General features: G+C 39.4%; 1 protein-coding gene across 8 annotated transcripts in view; it reads right to left on the reverse strand.

Moving 5' to 3' along the window:
* MAPKAP1 (MAPK associated protein 1) overlaps positions 1 to 18,491 on the reverse strand; it is a 234,100-nt gene that overhangs the window by 182,167 nt on the left and 33,442 nt on the right. For all 8 annotated transcript variants that reach the window (XM_058524053.1, XM_058524051.1, XM_058524047.1 and 5 more), the window contains one exon: positions 8,541 to 8,689. In XM_058524053.1, coding sequence (XP_058380036.1) covers positions 8,541 to 8,618 — 78 coding nt within the window. In that variant the 5' untranslated portion in view covers positions 8,619 to 8,689. The remainder of the gene's footprint in view (positions 1 to 8,540; positions 8,690 to 18,491) is intronic.

The following is an 18,491-nucleotide window of genomic DNA, read 5'->3' on the forward strand; positions in this document are numbered from 1 at the left end:
AGCTATGACATACAACTATCTACTGGGGCTTTGGGGGGAAAAAATAAAAAAATAAATAAAATCTTAAAAGAGGAAAGTACCAATATATATGTAGAAGATCAACTCTTCAAGAGTTCAAGTTTCCCATCGATAACCTTCTACATGTCACTGATGTCAATTGCCTCCCTAATCCCAAAACTAACCTTAAAGCCAAAAGGAATCCAAGAGGTCATCTAAGGCAAGTTCCTCATTCTAAACATGCAGTAACTGAGGCTCAGAGAGGGGAGGTGACTTGTCCCAGACCCCAAGTATGGCCAGGGCTAAAATTCACACCTTTTGATTCCATGTCCATGTTCTTTCTACCACATGGTCTTCCAGTTCTGGAATGCAAGCTTCCATTTTATAAATATGAATGTCATTAAGAAGGAAAATAAATATCTCGGAGAATCAGAACATCTAGATTCTATGCCCAGCTAGGTGACCCTAGGCCTTGATTCCTCTGGATAGTTGTCGTCAAGATAGTAAAATCAGGGCCTAGTACTTTGAGGGACAAGAAAATCTACTGCAAATCATGCAGAGCAAGGTGCCCCAGGTGAGGAGGCTGAACGTAAAATCCCACTGTCCCCAGTCCCCACCACACCTAGGAATGTCTCTAGGCTTTCCCTGGGACCTCAGTGCTTGACATTCATTCCAACCAGATTTCATCTGCTAATCTGGTAATTAATTAGCTAGGAAGAGGGTAGTACGACAGAAATTTGTTATAACAAAACTATGTCCATGTTTTACTTCTTAGTCCCCCCTAGCCTCCAAGAATTACAATCAATATATTTTCTTAAATGGCACCTGACATCTGCCTCATTTAAAATTACTCTCTCATTTTCTCCTCTTAATGGCCTGGTAAGTTGGGATGGGGATCTGAGAGTACAGCCCTGTTTCAGAGAAGAGGTGACTGACTTCTGGGGTAATTCCTTAGCCAGAGTTCCAAAGCTAGCTGTGAAGGGGGAACAAAGAAGAAGCTCCTGGTTCCCAGCCCACTCTCATCTCAGAGACCACTGCCTTGATGCCCCAAATACAAACCAAACAAGCAGGGTACAACCCACCCCCCAACAAAAGGATATGTGTAGTGTCTTTAAGGACATGGTAACAGGCTGTGATCTGTAGACAACAGGCCCAAACGAGCTCACAGTGGTAACGTCCACCTCATCCTCAGCCCTCTTTCAGTGCTTCCTAATTCAGGGGTGGTATTATCATCCATCCAGTTCCGCAAGTCAGAATCGTCCTTGAAATCCCTCTCTCCTGCACTCTCTGACATCTAATCCATCATCAAGTCCTACCACTTTTACCTACTAAATATCTCTTGAATTCAACCACTCCTTCTCCATCACCAATAAGTAAGCCCAAGTTACCACTGGGCTCTCTCTTACCCGACCACTGCGAAAAGTTTCCTGATTTGTCTCTCTGTCCTCACAAACCCTTCTCAAGGGTATTCTCTTCAGTGATCTTTTCAAAACACAAATCCCATTACCCCACCTCCTCACTTAAACTTGTTCGAGGCTTTCCAACGCTCTTAGGTGAAAGAGGATGCTTCCACCAGCCATACTGGTCTGCCCCTGCAGCTCCACCTTGCACCACACCCTCGGGGCTCCAGTCACATAGCCCTCTTGCAGTTCCTCAAAACTGCCAAGCTGCCCCTCGCCTCAGAGTCTCTGTACATCCTTTCTCTTCCCCCTTCCCCTAGTTAGCTCTTCCTCATCCTTCTGCTCTCAGGTCAAGAGTCACCTTCACAGGGATACCATCCCCAACTCATTAGTACTAGGTCAGATGATTCTATGAAAACACTCTCAAAACCCCAAGAACCTCTCCCGGAACTTCGTAATTAATTCACTGTGATTATACTATGATTGCAATTTTACATTTAGTTTTGTGATTGTTTACATAACATCTATCTTCCTGCCAAGAGAAGAAGTTCCATGAGGTCAGAAATCAGGTCTGTTTTTGCTCACCACTGTATCCACATTTTACTTAACAGTGCCTAGTACATAGTAGTCCCTCACTAAACATGATGGCAATGAATGACAATGTGGTAAAAGGAAAGGAAACTAATACATCTCTCAGCACTGGCCACGTACCAGGTGCTTTGCTATGTACGCATTTCCCATTTTCATTAAATCCTCACAACAACATTTTAAGTATCATTAACCTCATTTTATAGACATGAAAACAGGCTCAAAGAGGCAAAATGATTTGCTCAGTATCACACAGCAAGTAAATGGCAAAGTTGGAATTCTAACCCAAGCCTGACAAACATGTTCTTTTCAGTACAAAACTCTGCCTTCTTTTGAAAAACCTCTAAGGCAATGGTGAATTCTACCTCTGATGAGAATTTCTAGAAGATGGCTCCACAACCAGGGGAATCTACCACAGACTAGCAGAGCTCAGAACAAACTGCAGAAATGAGGCCTAGATGGAAAGAGCTCAGAGTGGAATAAACTAGTTTTAAGAACTTAGTCTTGAGAATTTAACTTTAGAGTAGGATGCTGAAAACACTTTTTGTTGTTGTTGTAAGATCCCTATTTAATTCATTTTGAACACAACCCAGACAAAAACCCCAAAGTCTTCCCTTGGGATTTTCAGTATAACGTCGAGTAACAGAAAGAAGAATACATTAATACAATGGTAAGGGGGAAATAATCTCAAAAAAGACGTTTTTAAATTAATGAATTTGGTGCTTCTATTAGTATACCATACTGTGTAAAAAGGTAGCGACTATCTAATATCTTTCTTTAGAAACAGAACAGACTAATAAAAACTGGTCTTTGAAAAGGAAGACTAGCAAAATACAGTCACAGAGATAAGTTGTCAAGAGAATAACTGCTAAAATGATGTTGGGACTTCACTCTCCTTTATTTAAAAAGGCATGTAAAAGGAGCCGATGAAGAGTGCGACAAATAGCTCTTAATACAAAACACACAATCACCTTAGATTTGTCTCTTTCTCTCTTTTTAGATTTGTCTCTTTCTCTCTTTTTAGATTTGTCTCTTAATAAGCACTAAGCAAGTGACCCTCAGGAGCACTTCTACTGAAAAGAAGGGAGGGAAATGAGATTGAGTATTATGCAGCCAACTTCATTCTCAGTCACCTCCTGGGAGGGAGGGTGCCTGGCCACCTTGCGGGGGTTCAGAGGAAAGAAGCAAGGTCAAAAGCCAGAAGGTCCTTAGGCTCAAGGCCACACCTCAGCTTAGGCAGCAATAAGCAAAAGCTGCTGTCTAAAAACATAATCAGCACTAAAAAGTCCAGGCTATAATTTTTTGGAAAGAGAATCTGAAGCTAAAGTAGCTTAACATATTAGAGAGGACCATTCCCATGATAATAGCAAATATTCTGAGTTCAGATGAGGAGCATTTTCCTCTAAGCGTAATTTTTTTTACACGAATTCAATTCGCTGGCTTTTCTGACTTTGCCATTTCTCAATGGCTTCATGCTTTTCTGCAAAGGTTTAAGTGACTTTCTTTGAAGAGAGCCATTTAATGCCAATGATTGTAGAAAACATTTGTTCATAATTATCCAGACATAGACTGGAACAATGCTGAAACAAGAGCAGCATGCAAAAATGTATTTAAGGACTATCATCCCAAAATGCTGCTAAAAGCTATTAACCAGTATGTGTTAATTGCCACAGCATTCATATTAATTTTCACTTCAGGCTCGACATTGTGGAATATTTCCCCTGATACATTTTAAACAAAGTTTAATTTAAGGAACTGCTTCTATCAACACTTATGAAAATTAACAGCCAAGCAATTAGCACTCATGAATTATCCCTTCCCCCATGCTCTCTGCAGCTTCCCTGTTAAAACAGTTTCTAACAGAGAAATGGTTACTTTCTAACAAGTTAACACAATCAAAGTCACAGTTGTCTGTAGAAACCGGAACTGGTTCTGCTTTTTTAAGCACTTGTCAGAGCAAACATTCTCCTTATATTTAGAGTATAATTTAGCTAAATCAAATAAGTAAGATATTTAACATTTTAGTAAACTGTCAAGCAATTACTAATATCGAACTATCTTCTCACCTGATGTTTAAGAAATAGCCATTGCCAAAAAAAAGGGCAGTAATTACTAGTCTTAATCTTCCTATTTAAAGTTAAAGGTCAAAACCCCACTGGACTCCCTGGACTTTCAGCAGGCCGACCACCTTCATCCAGTCTGCCACACATCTTGTTTAACGATGTTTTTCTAAACTCTTGGTTTTAAGAGCACATTTCCTCTCCCCTGATCCTGTCAGTAATCTAAGGAAGTACACAGGAGCTACAGCATCACTAGCCCCCATCCTTTCCAGAGAGAGAAAGAGGCAGAAATGGGGTATTTGTGGAATGCTTGCTACGCGCTACCTCTTGCTAAACAGGCGTCATCTCAACTAATCCTTCTGAGGAAAATACACTATCGTCATCTCACTCCACATATGAGTACTGGAGCTTCTTGAGGTTAAGTAACTAGCCTGAAGTCACATCACAAGTGGTAGAGTCAGGATTCAAACTCAGATCCCACTACAGAATAGGTCTGCTAACAAACTCTCACTGTGCTAAGTGCTTTATTCTATTTGATGGCCTCATCAGCCTTGTGAGGAAAGAACTCTCATTTCTTTTCATAGGTAAAGAAAATGAGGTTCAGAGAGATGAAAACCCTGAATGAGGTGACACAATTGATAATCAGTACCATTTCTTTGTTCATAACCATATTGACAGGAAATGGGTATTTGAACTTCTGACGGTCTGCTGCTGATGACAATACTAGCAAACTCAGTTTAGCCAGAAAACGCACTACCAAAAGTTTCTCAAGTTAAGTGATAAGGCATGGAACGGGAAGGGTTAGACATTTCTTAAAACATGACCTCATTTGAACAGGTGGAGAGACAGGGCAGGAATCCACATATTCAGAGGCGCTCAAATCAGCGCGGGATGTTGACTGCCTATCAGTAGAGCCCACTCCCTCATCACCTCGCAGCGACTCCTTGTCACACACAAACAACACTCCCACGGACGGTGAAACCAGGAGGACTGGCACAAGTTTTCCGATTGTCTCAACCTCTAGAACAGAGGTCTTGTTTCATTAATGAGGCTATTCAGAGGCCCTGTTTTCAACAAGCCCCAAGAATTCAGGCATATGTCTGAGCCTGGTTTTGCCTTGTCCAACTAAGCATTTCCTAAAATCACTTGCAATCTGTCTTGGACTTTTTTCAAATGATCAGTAAACAGAGTTATTAATAATCTATGAATCTAAAACAGGTCACAGGGCCGGCCCCGCGGCTTAGCGGTTAAGTGCGCGTGCTCTGCTGCTGGTGGCCGGGGTTCGGATCCTGGGTGTGCACCTACGTACTGCTTCTCCGGCCATGCTGAGGCCGAGTCCCACATACAGCAACTAGAAGGATGTGCAACTATGACATACAACTATCTACGGGGTCTTTGGGGGAAAAAATAAATAAATAAAATTATAAAAAAATAAAACAGATCACAGCACCACCAATTTGCCAAAGACATAACATAAACATAATAATAAACCTGATCAAAAAAACTGCCAAAATTACAACAAAGCACACACCTAAGTACAGCCTTTCTCTCTCAACTGTACGCCTTCAAGAACTTATTAACCAACCACAATTTTAAAAAATTAAATTATTAACTAGCTACAGAAACCAAAAATTATTTGAAAGTATTCACTTAATTTAGCACAACAGCTAAGAGGTGCTTACCCTTAGAATCACTAAAACCAACAACAAACCAGCTTGCAGAAACCATTAAAGACACTAGACGTGCTAGCTTAACTACAATGTAATTGTAAAGCCATATCAAAAACAAAATCCTTTTTTCAAATCTAAGGCTAGTTTAATCTTGAGGAAGATTTCACAGCAGTTAGTCTCATGAGGAAATACATAATTAAGTAGTTTTTTAGCATATTTAATTAGACCCCAAACTCTTCCCTGTCCCTTTCTCTCCCCAATTATGTACCATTTGCCCAAGAGACCTAAGCAACTCAGTTAATTATGTAAATAAGGCAAGCATTATTCCCAAGAAAAGCATTGTGAATATTTGTAGGGGAAAAAAGTGTACATATTTTAGTGGCTTTAAAAACCTTTTCCAAAAAAGAAAAAAAAAATAGGACTATCAAAATACACGGGAAACCCTTACATTTGAGGCAAAAAGCAGGGAGTTCAATGACAAGACGGTGAATCATTAAAACAGGACACTCCTTTCACTTCTTAAATATGAGCTGAATAAAAATAAAATAATTTTAAGTTACAACAGTAGCAAAAATTTAGTGCTGAACGTCCAGTGATCTATGGGAAGAATCAATCTGGAAATTATTAAAGTCGACTCTCACAGAAAAGGCTTTATTATCAAGGGGTTGACATGATCTTAACTCTAGAGGCAGCCATGGTGCTGTTATAACTACTACAATCCCATTATTATGCAATCACAAAATGCTAATTTGATCATTTTGAGGTGTTATTTGAATAGTCATTTTAATTTCTAGGTTACAAAAAGGCTTGACTCAAGTATAATTCTCTATTAATCATTGAGATGTCATTGAATATCATATTGATGCATTTCACAAAGATAAAGAAAGACTAATTTAATATGTACAGTACAATATCCTTCAAATATTAGCCACTTTCATTACATATCTGCCAAATGCATCAATATTAAATAATAGATGAGTACAAGGGTTTAATTGTATTTTAGCAATTGCAATATGTAGGAATAATAATAAAATAGCATCGCATCATAAGATACACTTATCGATAAATAAATCTTTCTTAATCAATGTGTAATGGTGACTGCCCCACGCTCACATCCTTTGCTGATTACAAATAGACTTGATAAGACAAAAGCATCGAAAGTCTTAAGTGTAAACACATCCAGCAAAAATAATTCCTTTGTGACTGAGGAAATGGCTTCTTTACATTTTTTTTTTTAATTTCACCCTAGCACTTCAGAAGTTAGATATATACCAAACAGAGCTCACAACCTTCTGACAAACCCAAATCTAAGTCATTTATAACAGATCTAATGGCATAATACGAATTCTAGAATATAATATTTTTAAATATCTGTGCTATTTTGTTGGCATCAAAGCACTATCATGTATTAATTATTCCAGCAATTACATCCTCAAACAATGAGATGGTATCAGGGAATGGAACCAAATAAATTCCAGGCACATAACCTAACCCCAATAATAACTTCACATATCTAAACGAATCAATTGTAGTATTTAAGAAAAAATCCTCTACAGTTCAACTCGCCATTTTCCAGAGGCTGACATTCCTGACCCCTAGGGGGACCCTTCCTTCTCTTTGCTGTACTCCACAAGAAGAAACAGGAGAAGACGGCAGGGGAAGGCTCAAGAGGAGCTTTACATCAGTACAGGCTTTAATTTACTAACAGTGCTTTCAGATGTTTTTTTGGAAGAAACGCCTAAGCATATTAGTATCTTTATGTTATTTATGCATCTATGTGTTTCTATTATTTCTATTTCTATTGTTTCTATTTCTTGCTCTCCTTCCCCACCAACAACAATAACCTCGGGTGCCAATGGCCATACAGGCTTACTTAAACCTATGGAAACATGCTGAATTGTATGAGGTGAAAGTGCTTTAAAGAGAAAACATCTCCTTGCTCAAAGATGACAACTGACAGAACCAGCATATAACCAGAACTTGCATATGAAAAATGCAAACATAAGCAAAGAGCTGTATGTTTATTAATTGCAATGGTGTTGAAATAAGACAAATTGTACACAACCCCTCCAGGCAACAAGCTATCACTCAGCACCCCCACACTACTGCCAGACAGCAAACATAATGGCAATAAATATAAAAATCAACTGCTACCGTCTCCTGAAAGAGGCACAGCTCAGGTCAGCACAGAGACACAGAATGGCAGGGAATGAGGGGGAGAAGGTGTTGCACATGGCACTAAACCCCACCTAAAATAACGACCGTTTTTCTAAAAGGAAAATAAACACACTTTAATTTTACAACTGCAAATTGTCAGAACAGGAAAAAAAAAAAGTCATCCTGCATAGCAAGTGTCAAACAAGATTCCCTACAATGAAATACTGACGTGGACAGCAATGGCCTAGAATTCTGAACTGAAGCTCTAAACTCAACAATTTCCGCAGTTATAATAAAGAATCAGACAAGACAATGCAAACTGCCTCCCAGAACCACTTTCAAGGCTTTGCCAACACAATTAGACCTGGATTAATCACAACTCAACTAACCCAAACCCTCAACTACACTTAGGAGATAAAACAGGAAAAAAAAATACACACACACATATCTTACGACTATTTTTGTTTTAATCTTCCCAAATCATATTACTGTGGAAACAACGTTAAGCCCAAATTCAGACCTCTTTGTATCCTCGGTCTTAGAAAATGTGAATGACATTCTATAATTCTTTGAGTCACTTTTGAAACCCTAAATCTAATAATAATAATACCACCACCACCACCAATTCCACTCAATTGAGATTTTATTTCAATTTCGTTTTTACTCACCTTGCCATCAAATTTGGAATACTCGTTAAAAGGATTATTTAGCTGCAGGGGGCACTGCTCCAGGCGCACAGATAACATTGACTGCTTTCCAGAACTTGGAGGTTTCTCTTTGAGGGACTTTTTTTCAAACAGTGACTTTAACTCCTGGGCTGTGACACAAAAGAAAGATAAAAAGATCTTTGTGATTACAACACAGAGAGACAGCCTGTCTACCTTCCCTAAAAAATCTTCCTTAGAACCTTAAGGAGGGAGTGTCCAGGGACACGTTCAGGTCTGACGTGGGCAAAAGGCCTCACACATACTTCAGTGTTTGCGCGTTGAAAAGGCAGAGCCCTGAAAACCAGGCAGGTCAGGACTGTCAATCTAGAACTCGAGTTTGAGGAAGGGGGCAGAGTCAGACAAACCAACAAAGCATTCTGTAAGAAGAGCCTTCACAGACGAGACCTGAGCTGTGGCCTGGCTTTGCCACTGAGAGAAGTGTGATCCTGGACAATTCACTAAACCTCTCTGGGCTTGTCAAACTAGATAAACTTGAAGATCTCTCCTGGCTCTAATGTTATGTGATTTTGAAATTCTAGTTCTTCAAGGTCAAGGTTTGCATCTTAATCCTCTCACACTTCCCAATGACATCTAGCACAAAATCTGGATGACAAAGATGAGGAGGAGGAAAAGGAGAAAGAGTACTTATAATAACAGTAGCTAACATTTATTGAGTAAGCCAATGTACCTCATTGAATCCTCATAACGTGTCTATAAGGTAGATACTAGCCATCATCTCAATTTTGTCAATGTGGAAAATGAAGCTCAGAATACTTTAATTAGCCCCGGGCCACACAGCTAGTTAAGTGGCAGAACTAAGATTTGCACCCAGCCAAGCCTCTTAGCCATTAGGCACTAACGAACAAAGTAGACCTTCAATAAATTCTGTTGCATGAATCAATGAATAAAATAATGATTGAAGGAACTCAGATCAAATTATTATTAAATCAAAATCTTCAGCTCTTATTCATTAGTGAACCAAGACAAGTTAGTTCCATATCTTCTCAAAGATGATTTAATTCTCCAAATTAATCTGAATACCATTTAAGTTGGTAGCTAAATAATAAGTACATGAGAGTTCATTATACTTTTTATTTTTGTGACTATTAGACTATACTTAAATTTTTAAATAAATCAATTTTAGATCTTAAAATCTGCAATGAATAGGTTCAACCCCACTCCATTCTTGAGCATAGCCAAATTGAACTGAGATAGAGCAAACAAAACTCTGAAATAGTCACTCAGAACTCTGCAACCAACTAGTGGGGCAAATTTTTCAAACGAGTCCCTACAGATTTAAATGGCAAACCAGGAGAAAAGGATCTAATTCTTTTTTAAAATGTGGCATTTGACTATCCAATTCCGGATTCTGATTATATAAGTATAGGTAATCAAGAGATATTAAATGCACATTTGAAAAAGTTTTAGATTACTATTCAAGTGGTATTTTAAATATCGGAAGCACTATTCTACCTGTAATCCATTAACAATTTTCTTGCTACACTTTGGAAAGGAATGATCCCTTATTAAAAACCTACTATGGGGCAGCAACAATGCTAGGTGTTTTCTCACCTGTCCTCACTACCATCCTAAGAGATAGGTTACTACTAGCTCCGTGAAGAAACTGAGGTGTAGGAAACACAAGTAACTTATTGAAGTCACACAACTGGTATCAGTAGGGTTAGGTGTGAGGTGATGATGGATTAATTCTTCTATTCTCAGACTAATTTACACTTAGACCTCTCTCCTCAACTTCTGACATCTTCCCTCTTCCTCCCTTGCTTCCTACATCAGAACAAATAGAAAGAACCAAAAGAGGACTTTTGCGTGCTCTCACCTGCATTTCTACCTGCCTTCTCTATTACCACTTCCATGAACTGCCTGTGTCCCTATCAGATCAGCCCCTCCTTTGTGCACTGGATCCCATCCCCTCTTGCTGACTCAAGGGCATCACTCAAGCAATTCTCTCCCATCTTCTTCCATTTTCAATTTTTCCCTCTTACTGAGTTAGCTGCATCAGTAACACAGATACTGAAATACTGCTCATAAAAAATTTTTTAAAAATCCTCCCTCGATCTCATACTCCCTTCCAGTTACTACCCTATTTTTCTGCTCCTCAAATGTTTGTCTATATTCTTGCTGTCCAATTCCTCTCCTCCCATTCATTCAAACCCACTCCAAACAGGCATTCAGGCCCCACCACTCCACCAAAGCAGCATTCATCAGGGTCACTAATGATCCCCTTGTTGCTAAATCTATTGGTCAATTTTCTATTGGTCAGTCCTTATCTTACAAGACCTCTCAGCAGCTTCTGACATGGTTCATCATGCCTTCCTTTTTGAAACACTTTTTTCACTTGGTTTCCAGGTCTCCACTCTATCTGGTTCTCATCCTATCTTTCAGGCTACTTCTTCTCAGTCTCCTTGCCCATTCCTCCTCATTTTCCCCTGAATCTCTGGCATTCCCCAAGGCACAGTCCTTGGCCCCTTTCTTTTCTCTATCTACATCCACACCCTGATTGATCTCATCCAGCCTTAGGTTTCTAAATACCATTCTACAAGAGGCAAAACAAAATTGCAGTGATATAAATCAGAACAATGGTTACCTCTGGGGAGTAGACTGACTAGAAGGGGCACAAGGGAACTTTCCAGGGTAGAGAAATGCTCTATACTTAATTGAGTGGCTAGTTACACAGGTGTATACATTTGTCAAGTCACTGAACTGTACATTTAATATCTGTACATTTCACTATATGTAAAGCATATCTCAATAAAAAATAAGTAAATAAAAAGGGAAAACTTAAAGAAATAAATATCTTCCACATGCTGATAATTTCCAAACGATTATTCCTAGACCTAAACATTCCCTAAAATTACCTAAACGCTCCCAGACTCACATATTCAACTTTCTATTTGACGTCTCCACTTCCATGTCCAAAACGTATCTCAAACTTTACTTGTCCATAACCAAACTCTTGATCTTCCGCCAAACCCGTCCCTCCAACAATCTTCTCTTTCCCAGTTAACGGCTATTCAATCCCGTTAGGCCAAAAACTTTGGAGTCATCCCCACTCTTCTCTTTCTCTCACACTCTACATCCTATCCATCATCAGATCATTCAGAAGATATCCAGAACCACCTCCACAGCCACCAAAGCTGTATTACCACCACCTTCAAATTGGTCTTCTTGTTTCTGCCCTTGCCTCTCCCATCCATATCCCAACCACTGTCTCTTCCCAACACAGCAGCCAATATGAGTCTTTTAAAATATAAGTTACAAACTTCAGAATAAGAAGAAAATTGATAAATTTGACCACTTAAAAATAAAAAACTTTTGTATGGGGAAAAAACTAGTGACGTAAAAAGAAAAATGATAAACTAGGAAAGAACAAAGGTTTAATATTCCTAATATATATAGATTCTAAAAGTAGAGAAGACATGACCAACAAACCTATAGAAAAATGGACAATAAGAAATGTCCACAGGAAAAGAAATTCAAATAGCTTTTAAACAAATGGAAAAATGCCCAACCACATTCATAATAAGAGATATGCATACTAAAACTACACCAAGATACCATTCCACATCTATCAGATCAGCAAAAATCTAAAAGTTTGAGGCTATGAGGAAATAGACACTCTATACATTACTAGAGTGAAAGTAAAATAGCAAAACTCCTATGGAGGGGAATTTGGCAATATTAAGGAAAATCACATATTTACCCTTTGACCCAACAATACCACTTTCAGGATTCTAATCTTAGATACACTAGTGAAAAACAAAACACATATGCATAAGACTATTCACTGCTGTGCCATTTGCAACAGCAAAAGCCTAAAAACCATCAAACCTCCCTCAACAGGGGACTGGCTGGCTCAACTATAAGACGTCCATATCATGGAGTAATAAAATGGAATGAAGCCTATCTCCATATATGACTCCAGAGTAATTCTCAGGATGTGCTGCTAAGTGAAAAAAGTGTTGCATAAAATAGTGTGTAGTATGCTATCTTTAATCTAAAAGGAGGGGGATATGAATATAAATATGCTTATATATAGTTTTAAGTGGACAGAAAAACCAAAATCTTTTAAAAAATGACTAGAAGAAGAGTAGAAGAAACAAGAATTGAAGCTGGATTTCTCTGATTTTACCTTGCTTATGTATTCAACTTTGGAACTACGTATATGTTTTACATAATTATTACTATTTATTTATTTTTTTTGGTGAGGAAGATCAGCCCTGAGCTAACATCCATGCTAATCCTCCTCTTTTTGCTGAGGAAGACTGGCTCTGAGCTAACATCTATTGCCAATCCTCCTCCTTTTTTTTCCCCAAAGCCCCAGTAGATAGTTGTATGTCATAGTTGCACATCCTTCTAGTTGCTGTATGTGGGACGCGGCCTCAGCATGGCCAGAGAAGCGGTGCCTTGGTGCGCGCCCAGGATCCCAACCCGGGCCGCCAGTAGAGGAGCACGTGCACTTAACCGCTAAGCCATGGGGCCGGCCCTACATAATTATTAAAGAAAACTAAAAGTGCAATCTCTAAAAAAAAAGCTAAATGAACCTAGGTATAACATTGAGTTGGCAGTTTAACTACAAACAGAGGAATTATTTTAAGTAACTTTATCACATAGCAATTTGACTCTACATTCCCTAATGGAACATACCAAAAGGACAAAGAAAAAATTTCAAATTGCTTGTACTAATCATATTGTTAGTAATAACACTGGTATTTCTATTCTGGAACCAAGATTTTTAGCATAAGAGAAAAGACACATAAACATAAAATCAAAAAAGTTAAGAAAACACTTTGTAATCCTAAATCTGAATTGGAATTATCAGCATTAACTCACCATTTATTTCCTCTGAAAAAATTTATTTTTTTCTGGGCTCTATCCCCTGAAAAGGTCTACAAGGGAAAAAACAATCCAGTGAGCCCCACTACAGCTCAGGTTGTGGTCTCTTAATGCCATTTACCACTAAAAAGGACCAAGACTCCGTGGAGAAATGGCTGATTCCAAATTTGGGGAAGGAAATGTGTAAGATGAGCCTGGAACATCTTGCCACACAAGAAAGCAAGGAAGCTATAAAAGATTACTGGAATTGTATCAAAAGAACTTAGCAGCCAATGTGAAGGGACTCACTATACAAAGGGACAATTTTAGCATCAAAAAAGAATAATAACTGCAATGAACTGAAAAATATAAAATATGCTTTAAACATCCATGATTTCATAATGATACAAAGGGAGAAAACCCTCACTGGTCATCTACAAGGACGCTAGGAAACAATCTCTTCATTCTGAAAACTACTAACAAAGGGAAAGAATCAAGCATTTATCCTGTCTTTCTTGTAGAGACTCTCTCTGAGGATAACCAAACAATAGATTAGGGAAAGTTCTTTTTTACATAAAAACAAGTTAATAAATGAAGAAAGACTGACAGAATTAGAAATCACTACTTTGAAACTCCTAATGAAATAATGTATCTAGGTAATGCCCACCAATGGCCACTAAAACCATTAGATGAAAAGCTGATAGCAGTAACTTAATAATGGATGGATAACACCTGATTCCACCATCAGTCTTATCACAAAAAAGACATTTCATGTTTTCTGATATGATGCCATAGCAAGTACACAGATAAGCACATACAAAGTATTCTTACCAAAATTAAACTTCAATCTGAGCAAGTTTCCAGATCTAACAGTCTATAGGAAATAAAGAGGACAGAGGAACATATTAAATGAGACTATGGGGATACAATTAGCAAAATTCAGAATGTAGGAAATTCTACTGGACAAATGACCCAGTTTCTTCAACAAATAAATTACAAGAAAAGAAAGTAAGAGAGAACCTACAGATTAAAAAGGAAATGAGGGGCTGGCTCTGTGGTGTAGCGGTTAAGTTCACGCCCTCTGCTTCGGCAGCCTGGGGTTTGTGAGTTCAGACCCCGGGTGCAGACCGACGTACTGCTTGTCAAGCCGTGCCGTGGCGGCGTCCCATATAAAGTAGAGGAAGATGGGCACAGATGTTAGCCCAGGGCCAGTCTTCCTCAGCAAAACGAGGAAGATTGGCAACAGATGTTGGCTCATGGCTAATCTTCCTCACCAAAAGAAAAAGAAGGAAACGAGACGTTAATCAAAAGCAACATGTGGGGGCTGGCCCAGTGGTGTAGTGGTGGGGTTCACACGCTCTGCTTTGGCGGCCCAGGGTTCCCGGGGTGCAAATCCTGGGCACAGACCTATGCACTGCTTATCAAGCCATGCTGTGGCAGGCGTCCCACATATAAAGTAGAGGAAGATGGGCACAGATGTTAGCCCAGGGTCAATCTTCCTCAGCAAGAAGAGGAGGATTGACAACAGATGTTAGCTCAGGGCTAATCTTCCTCACCAAAAAAAAAAAAAAGAAAGAAAAGAAAAGTAACATGTGGACCTTAGATCTAGACCTGACCAAATGAAATGGGGGGAAAAAAAGAACAAAGAAAAATTTTACACAATCAGGGAAATGTCTGCTAATATTAAACAATTCCCTCTAATATTTTGGAGAGTAGTGGTATTGCAGTTTTATTATGTGTTAAAAAACACAGAAGTATTTAGGTATAAAATTATACAATAGTTGGGATTTGCTTAAAAATAATCTGGGAGGGGAGGTGAGCTGAACAACACAGGACTGGCCACATGCTGGTAAGTGCTGAAGCTGGGTGATGGGTATGTGGGGGTTCATTATACCATTTTCTCTACTTCTACGTTTGAAATTTTCTATAATAAAAAGTTGTTTTAAAGGAAATTTAAGCTTGGAAAAAAAAGTAAGTCACATATCACATCACTACTCTGATCAAATCACCTCACTCACAGTAAAAATTAAATTCCTTACAAGATCCTCCATGATCAGGTCTCCCACTACTTCTTCTAATCCCACTCTTCCCCTTACTTACCCTACTCTAACCAATAGGCATCCTTCCTTGCCATTCCTTGGATACACCAGGCATACTTCCACCACAGAACCTTTGCATTTGCTGTTCCCTGGTCTTAGAACCTCATCTCCCAGTATCTGCCTAGCTCACTCCTTTCACATCTCTGCTCAACGATTCACCTTCCTAATGAGGCCTTCCCTGATCACCCTATATAAAATAGCAAAATCAGAGCCTGCCCGGTGGCGCAGGCTGTTGGGTCTGCGCGCTCCGCTGCGGCGGCCCGGGGTTCGCCGGTTCGGATCCTGGACGTGCACTGACGCACCGCTTGGCAAGCCACGCTCTGGTAGCGTCCCATATAAAGTGGAGAAAGACGGGCACAGATGTTAGCCCAGGGCCAGTCTTTCTCAGCAAAAAAAAGAGGAGGATTGGCAGATGTTAGCACAGGGCTGATTTTCCTCACCAAAAAAAAAAAATATATATATATACATATATATATATATATATATATATAGCAAAATCCCCTGCCTAGCATTCCTCATCCGCCTTAGCTGGCTATATTTTTCTCTATGCCACTTACCCCATTCTGACATACTATGTTTGTTAACTGTCTATCTCTCCCACAAGTTCCATGAGGGCAGAGACTTTGTCTTGTTTACTTCCAGGCCTTCCTCTAGGCCTACAATAGTGCCTAGTTGCCCTTGCATATTGTAGGAGCTTAAAAGTTACTTGTTGAATGAATAACTCTGGACCAGAAAAATAGAAAAAGCAGTTGTGGGGATACAGAGCAGAATGGGAGGAAGAAGGAAGGAGCCGATGAGCACAAAGAAGCCGAGATAAGACAGGAGAGGTCATGAGAGCCCTTCCTCCCGGTTCTAAGCCATTCATAAGGCACAGCTGTACGTGAGCTGCTCAACTTCAAGTTGTTCTTCAACTTCAACTTCACTTGCTCTTTCTCATTTGCAATTGACAAGTCCTAACCAATATTAACAGCGGGAAGTCCCCAACAAACACAAAACTGAAAAAACAATAACCTAGAAATTTAATTATCATTAGATTTATGAGAAAGTACATACTATTGCATTCACAAAGATGAGAATGCATATTAGAACTAATAAGGGTTCAGTGAGTGGCTGGATACAAAACGGATACATAAAAAAACAGATTTCTTCACAAGAGCATTAAGAAAGTTATGGGGAGGGACCGGCCCCGTGGCTTAGCAGTTAAGTGCACGCACTCTGCTGCTGGCGGCCCGGGTTCGGATCCCGGGCGCGCACCAACACACCGCTTCTCCAGCCACGCTGAGGCCGCATCCCACATACAGCAACTAGAAGGATGTGCAGCTATGACATACAACTATCTACTGGAGCTCTGGGGGAAAAAAAATAAAATAAAATAAATTAATAAATAAAAATTTTAAAAAAAGAAAGTTATGGGGAAGAAGACACTATTTACAAGGGTAACACGAGATACAAAACATACAGAAATAACCTTAATAATAAATGTAGGGGCCGGCCCCGTGGTGTAGTGGTTAAGTGTGCGCGTTTCACTGCTGGGGGCCCAGGTTCGGATCCCGGGCGCACACCCACGCACTGCTTGTCAGGCCATGCTGTGGTGGCATCTCATATAAAGTAGAGAAAGATGGGCACGGATGTTAGCTCTGGGCCAGTCTTCCTCAGCAAAAAAAGAGGAGGATTGGCATGGATGTTAGCTCAGGGCTGATCTTCCTCACAAAAAACAGAAAAACAAACATACAGAAAGACATGTAAAAGTGCAGGAACAATATGAAGACAACACAAAACTCTGCATTTACATACTATTTGTATACATAAAAAGTACAAAAAAGATCATAGGAGGTATGATTAGAATATTTAAAATATATATACCCTGGAGCCGGCCCTGTGGCTTATCGGTTAAGGGCCCATGCTCCGCTACTGGCAGCCCAGGCTCGGATCCTGGGTGCACACCGATGCACCACTTGTCCGGCCATACGGAGGCGGCATCCCACATACAGCAAACTAGCAGGATGTGCAACTATGACATACAGCTATCTACTAGGGCTTTGGGGAGAGAAAGGGGAAAAAAAAGAGGAGGATTGGCAATAGATGTTAGCTCAGGGCCGATCTTCTTCAGCAAAAAGAGGAGGACTGGCATGGATGTTAGCTCAGGGCTGATCTTCCTCACACACACACACACACACACACACACACACACACACACACACACAAAGAAATAAATAATTGATATAAACTACAGGAATATCCATAAATAATTGATATAAACTACATTATTGTTTTGAGATATTATGTAACGTCACATGTAAATAGTCTTGTCTTCCAATTAGACTTCAAACTTCTTGAGGACAGGTATCATGTATTCCCCCAAGTACCCAACACAGAATTACTATGCACAAAGAAGTGAAGGAAGAAATACTTGTTAAATGACTCAATGAATAGGAGTAATAACTAATTTTGTAAAGAATATACCAAAACTATTGTAAAACAATAAAATTAAAAATACTGGGACCTTGACATTATTCCCAACAGAGCTGTCTTTCGATGACACCGTCTTCACATTTATCCATGCAGTTTTAGTTATAGAAATACTAAAAGGATGTTACTCTAAGGTACTTCATTTATCATGTGGTCTCATGGCATATGCATCAGTATGTTCAGAAAGAACTTCAGGGTATGGACCAGATGGCTTCTAAGATCCCTTCCAACTTCTGTGCGAAAAGGATGTATTTATGCTGTGTCTTCCTTATTTTTTATTGAGGTAACATTGGTTTATTATATAAATTTCAGGTATATATTATTATATTTCGACTTCTGTATAGACTGCATTGTGTTCACCACCAAAAGTCTTGTGTTGTGTCTTAAAGGATGGACTGGATTTAGACAGAATAACTGTGAAAGAAGAATATCCGGGGGGGGGGGGGCGGGTGGTCATCATGTTCATGATGATGCTTCTAGTGGGGAATGAAATAAAACTGAGATAAGAAAA

This window comes from Diceros bicornis, chromosome 28 (assembly GCF_020826845.1).
Source record: "Diceros bicornis minor isolate mBicDic1 chromosome 28, mDicBic1.mat.cur, whole genome shotgun sequence".
Taxonomy (NCBI): Eukaryota; Metazoa; Chordata; class Mammalia; order Perissodactyla; family Rhinocerotidae; genus Diceros; species Diceros bicornis.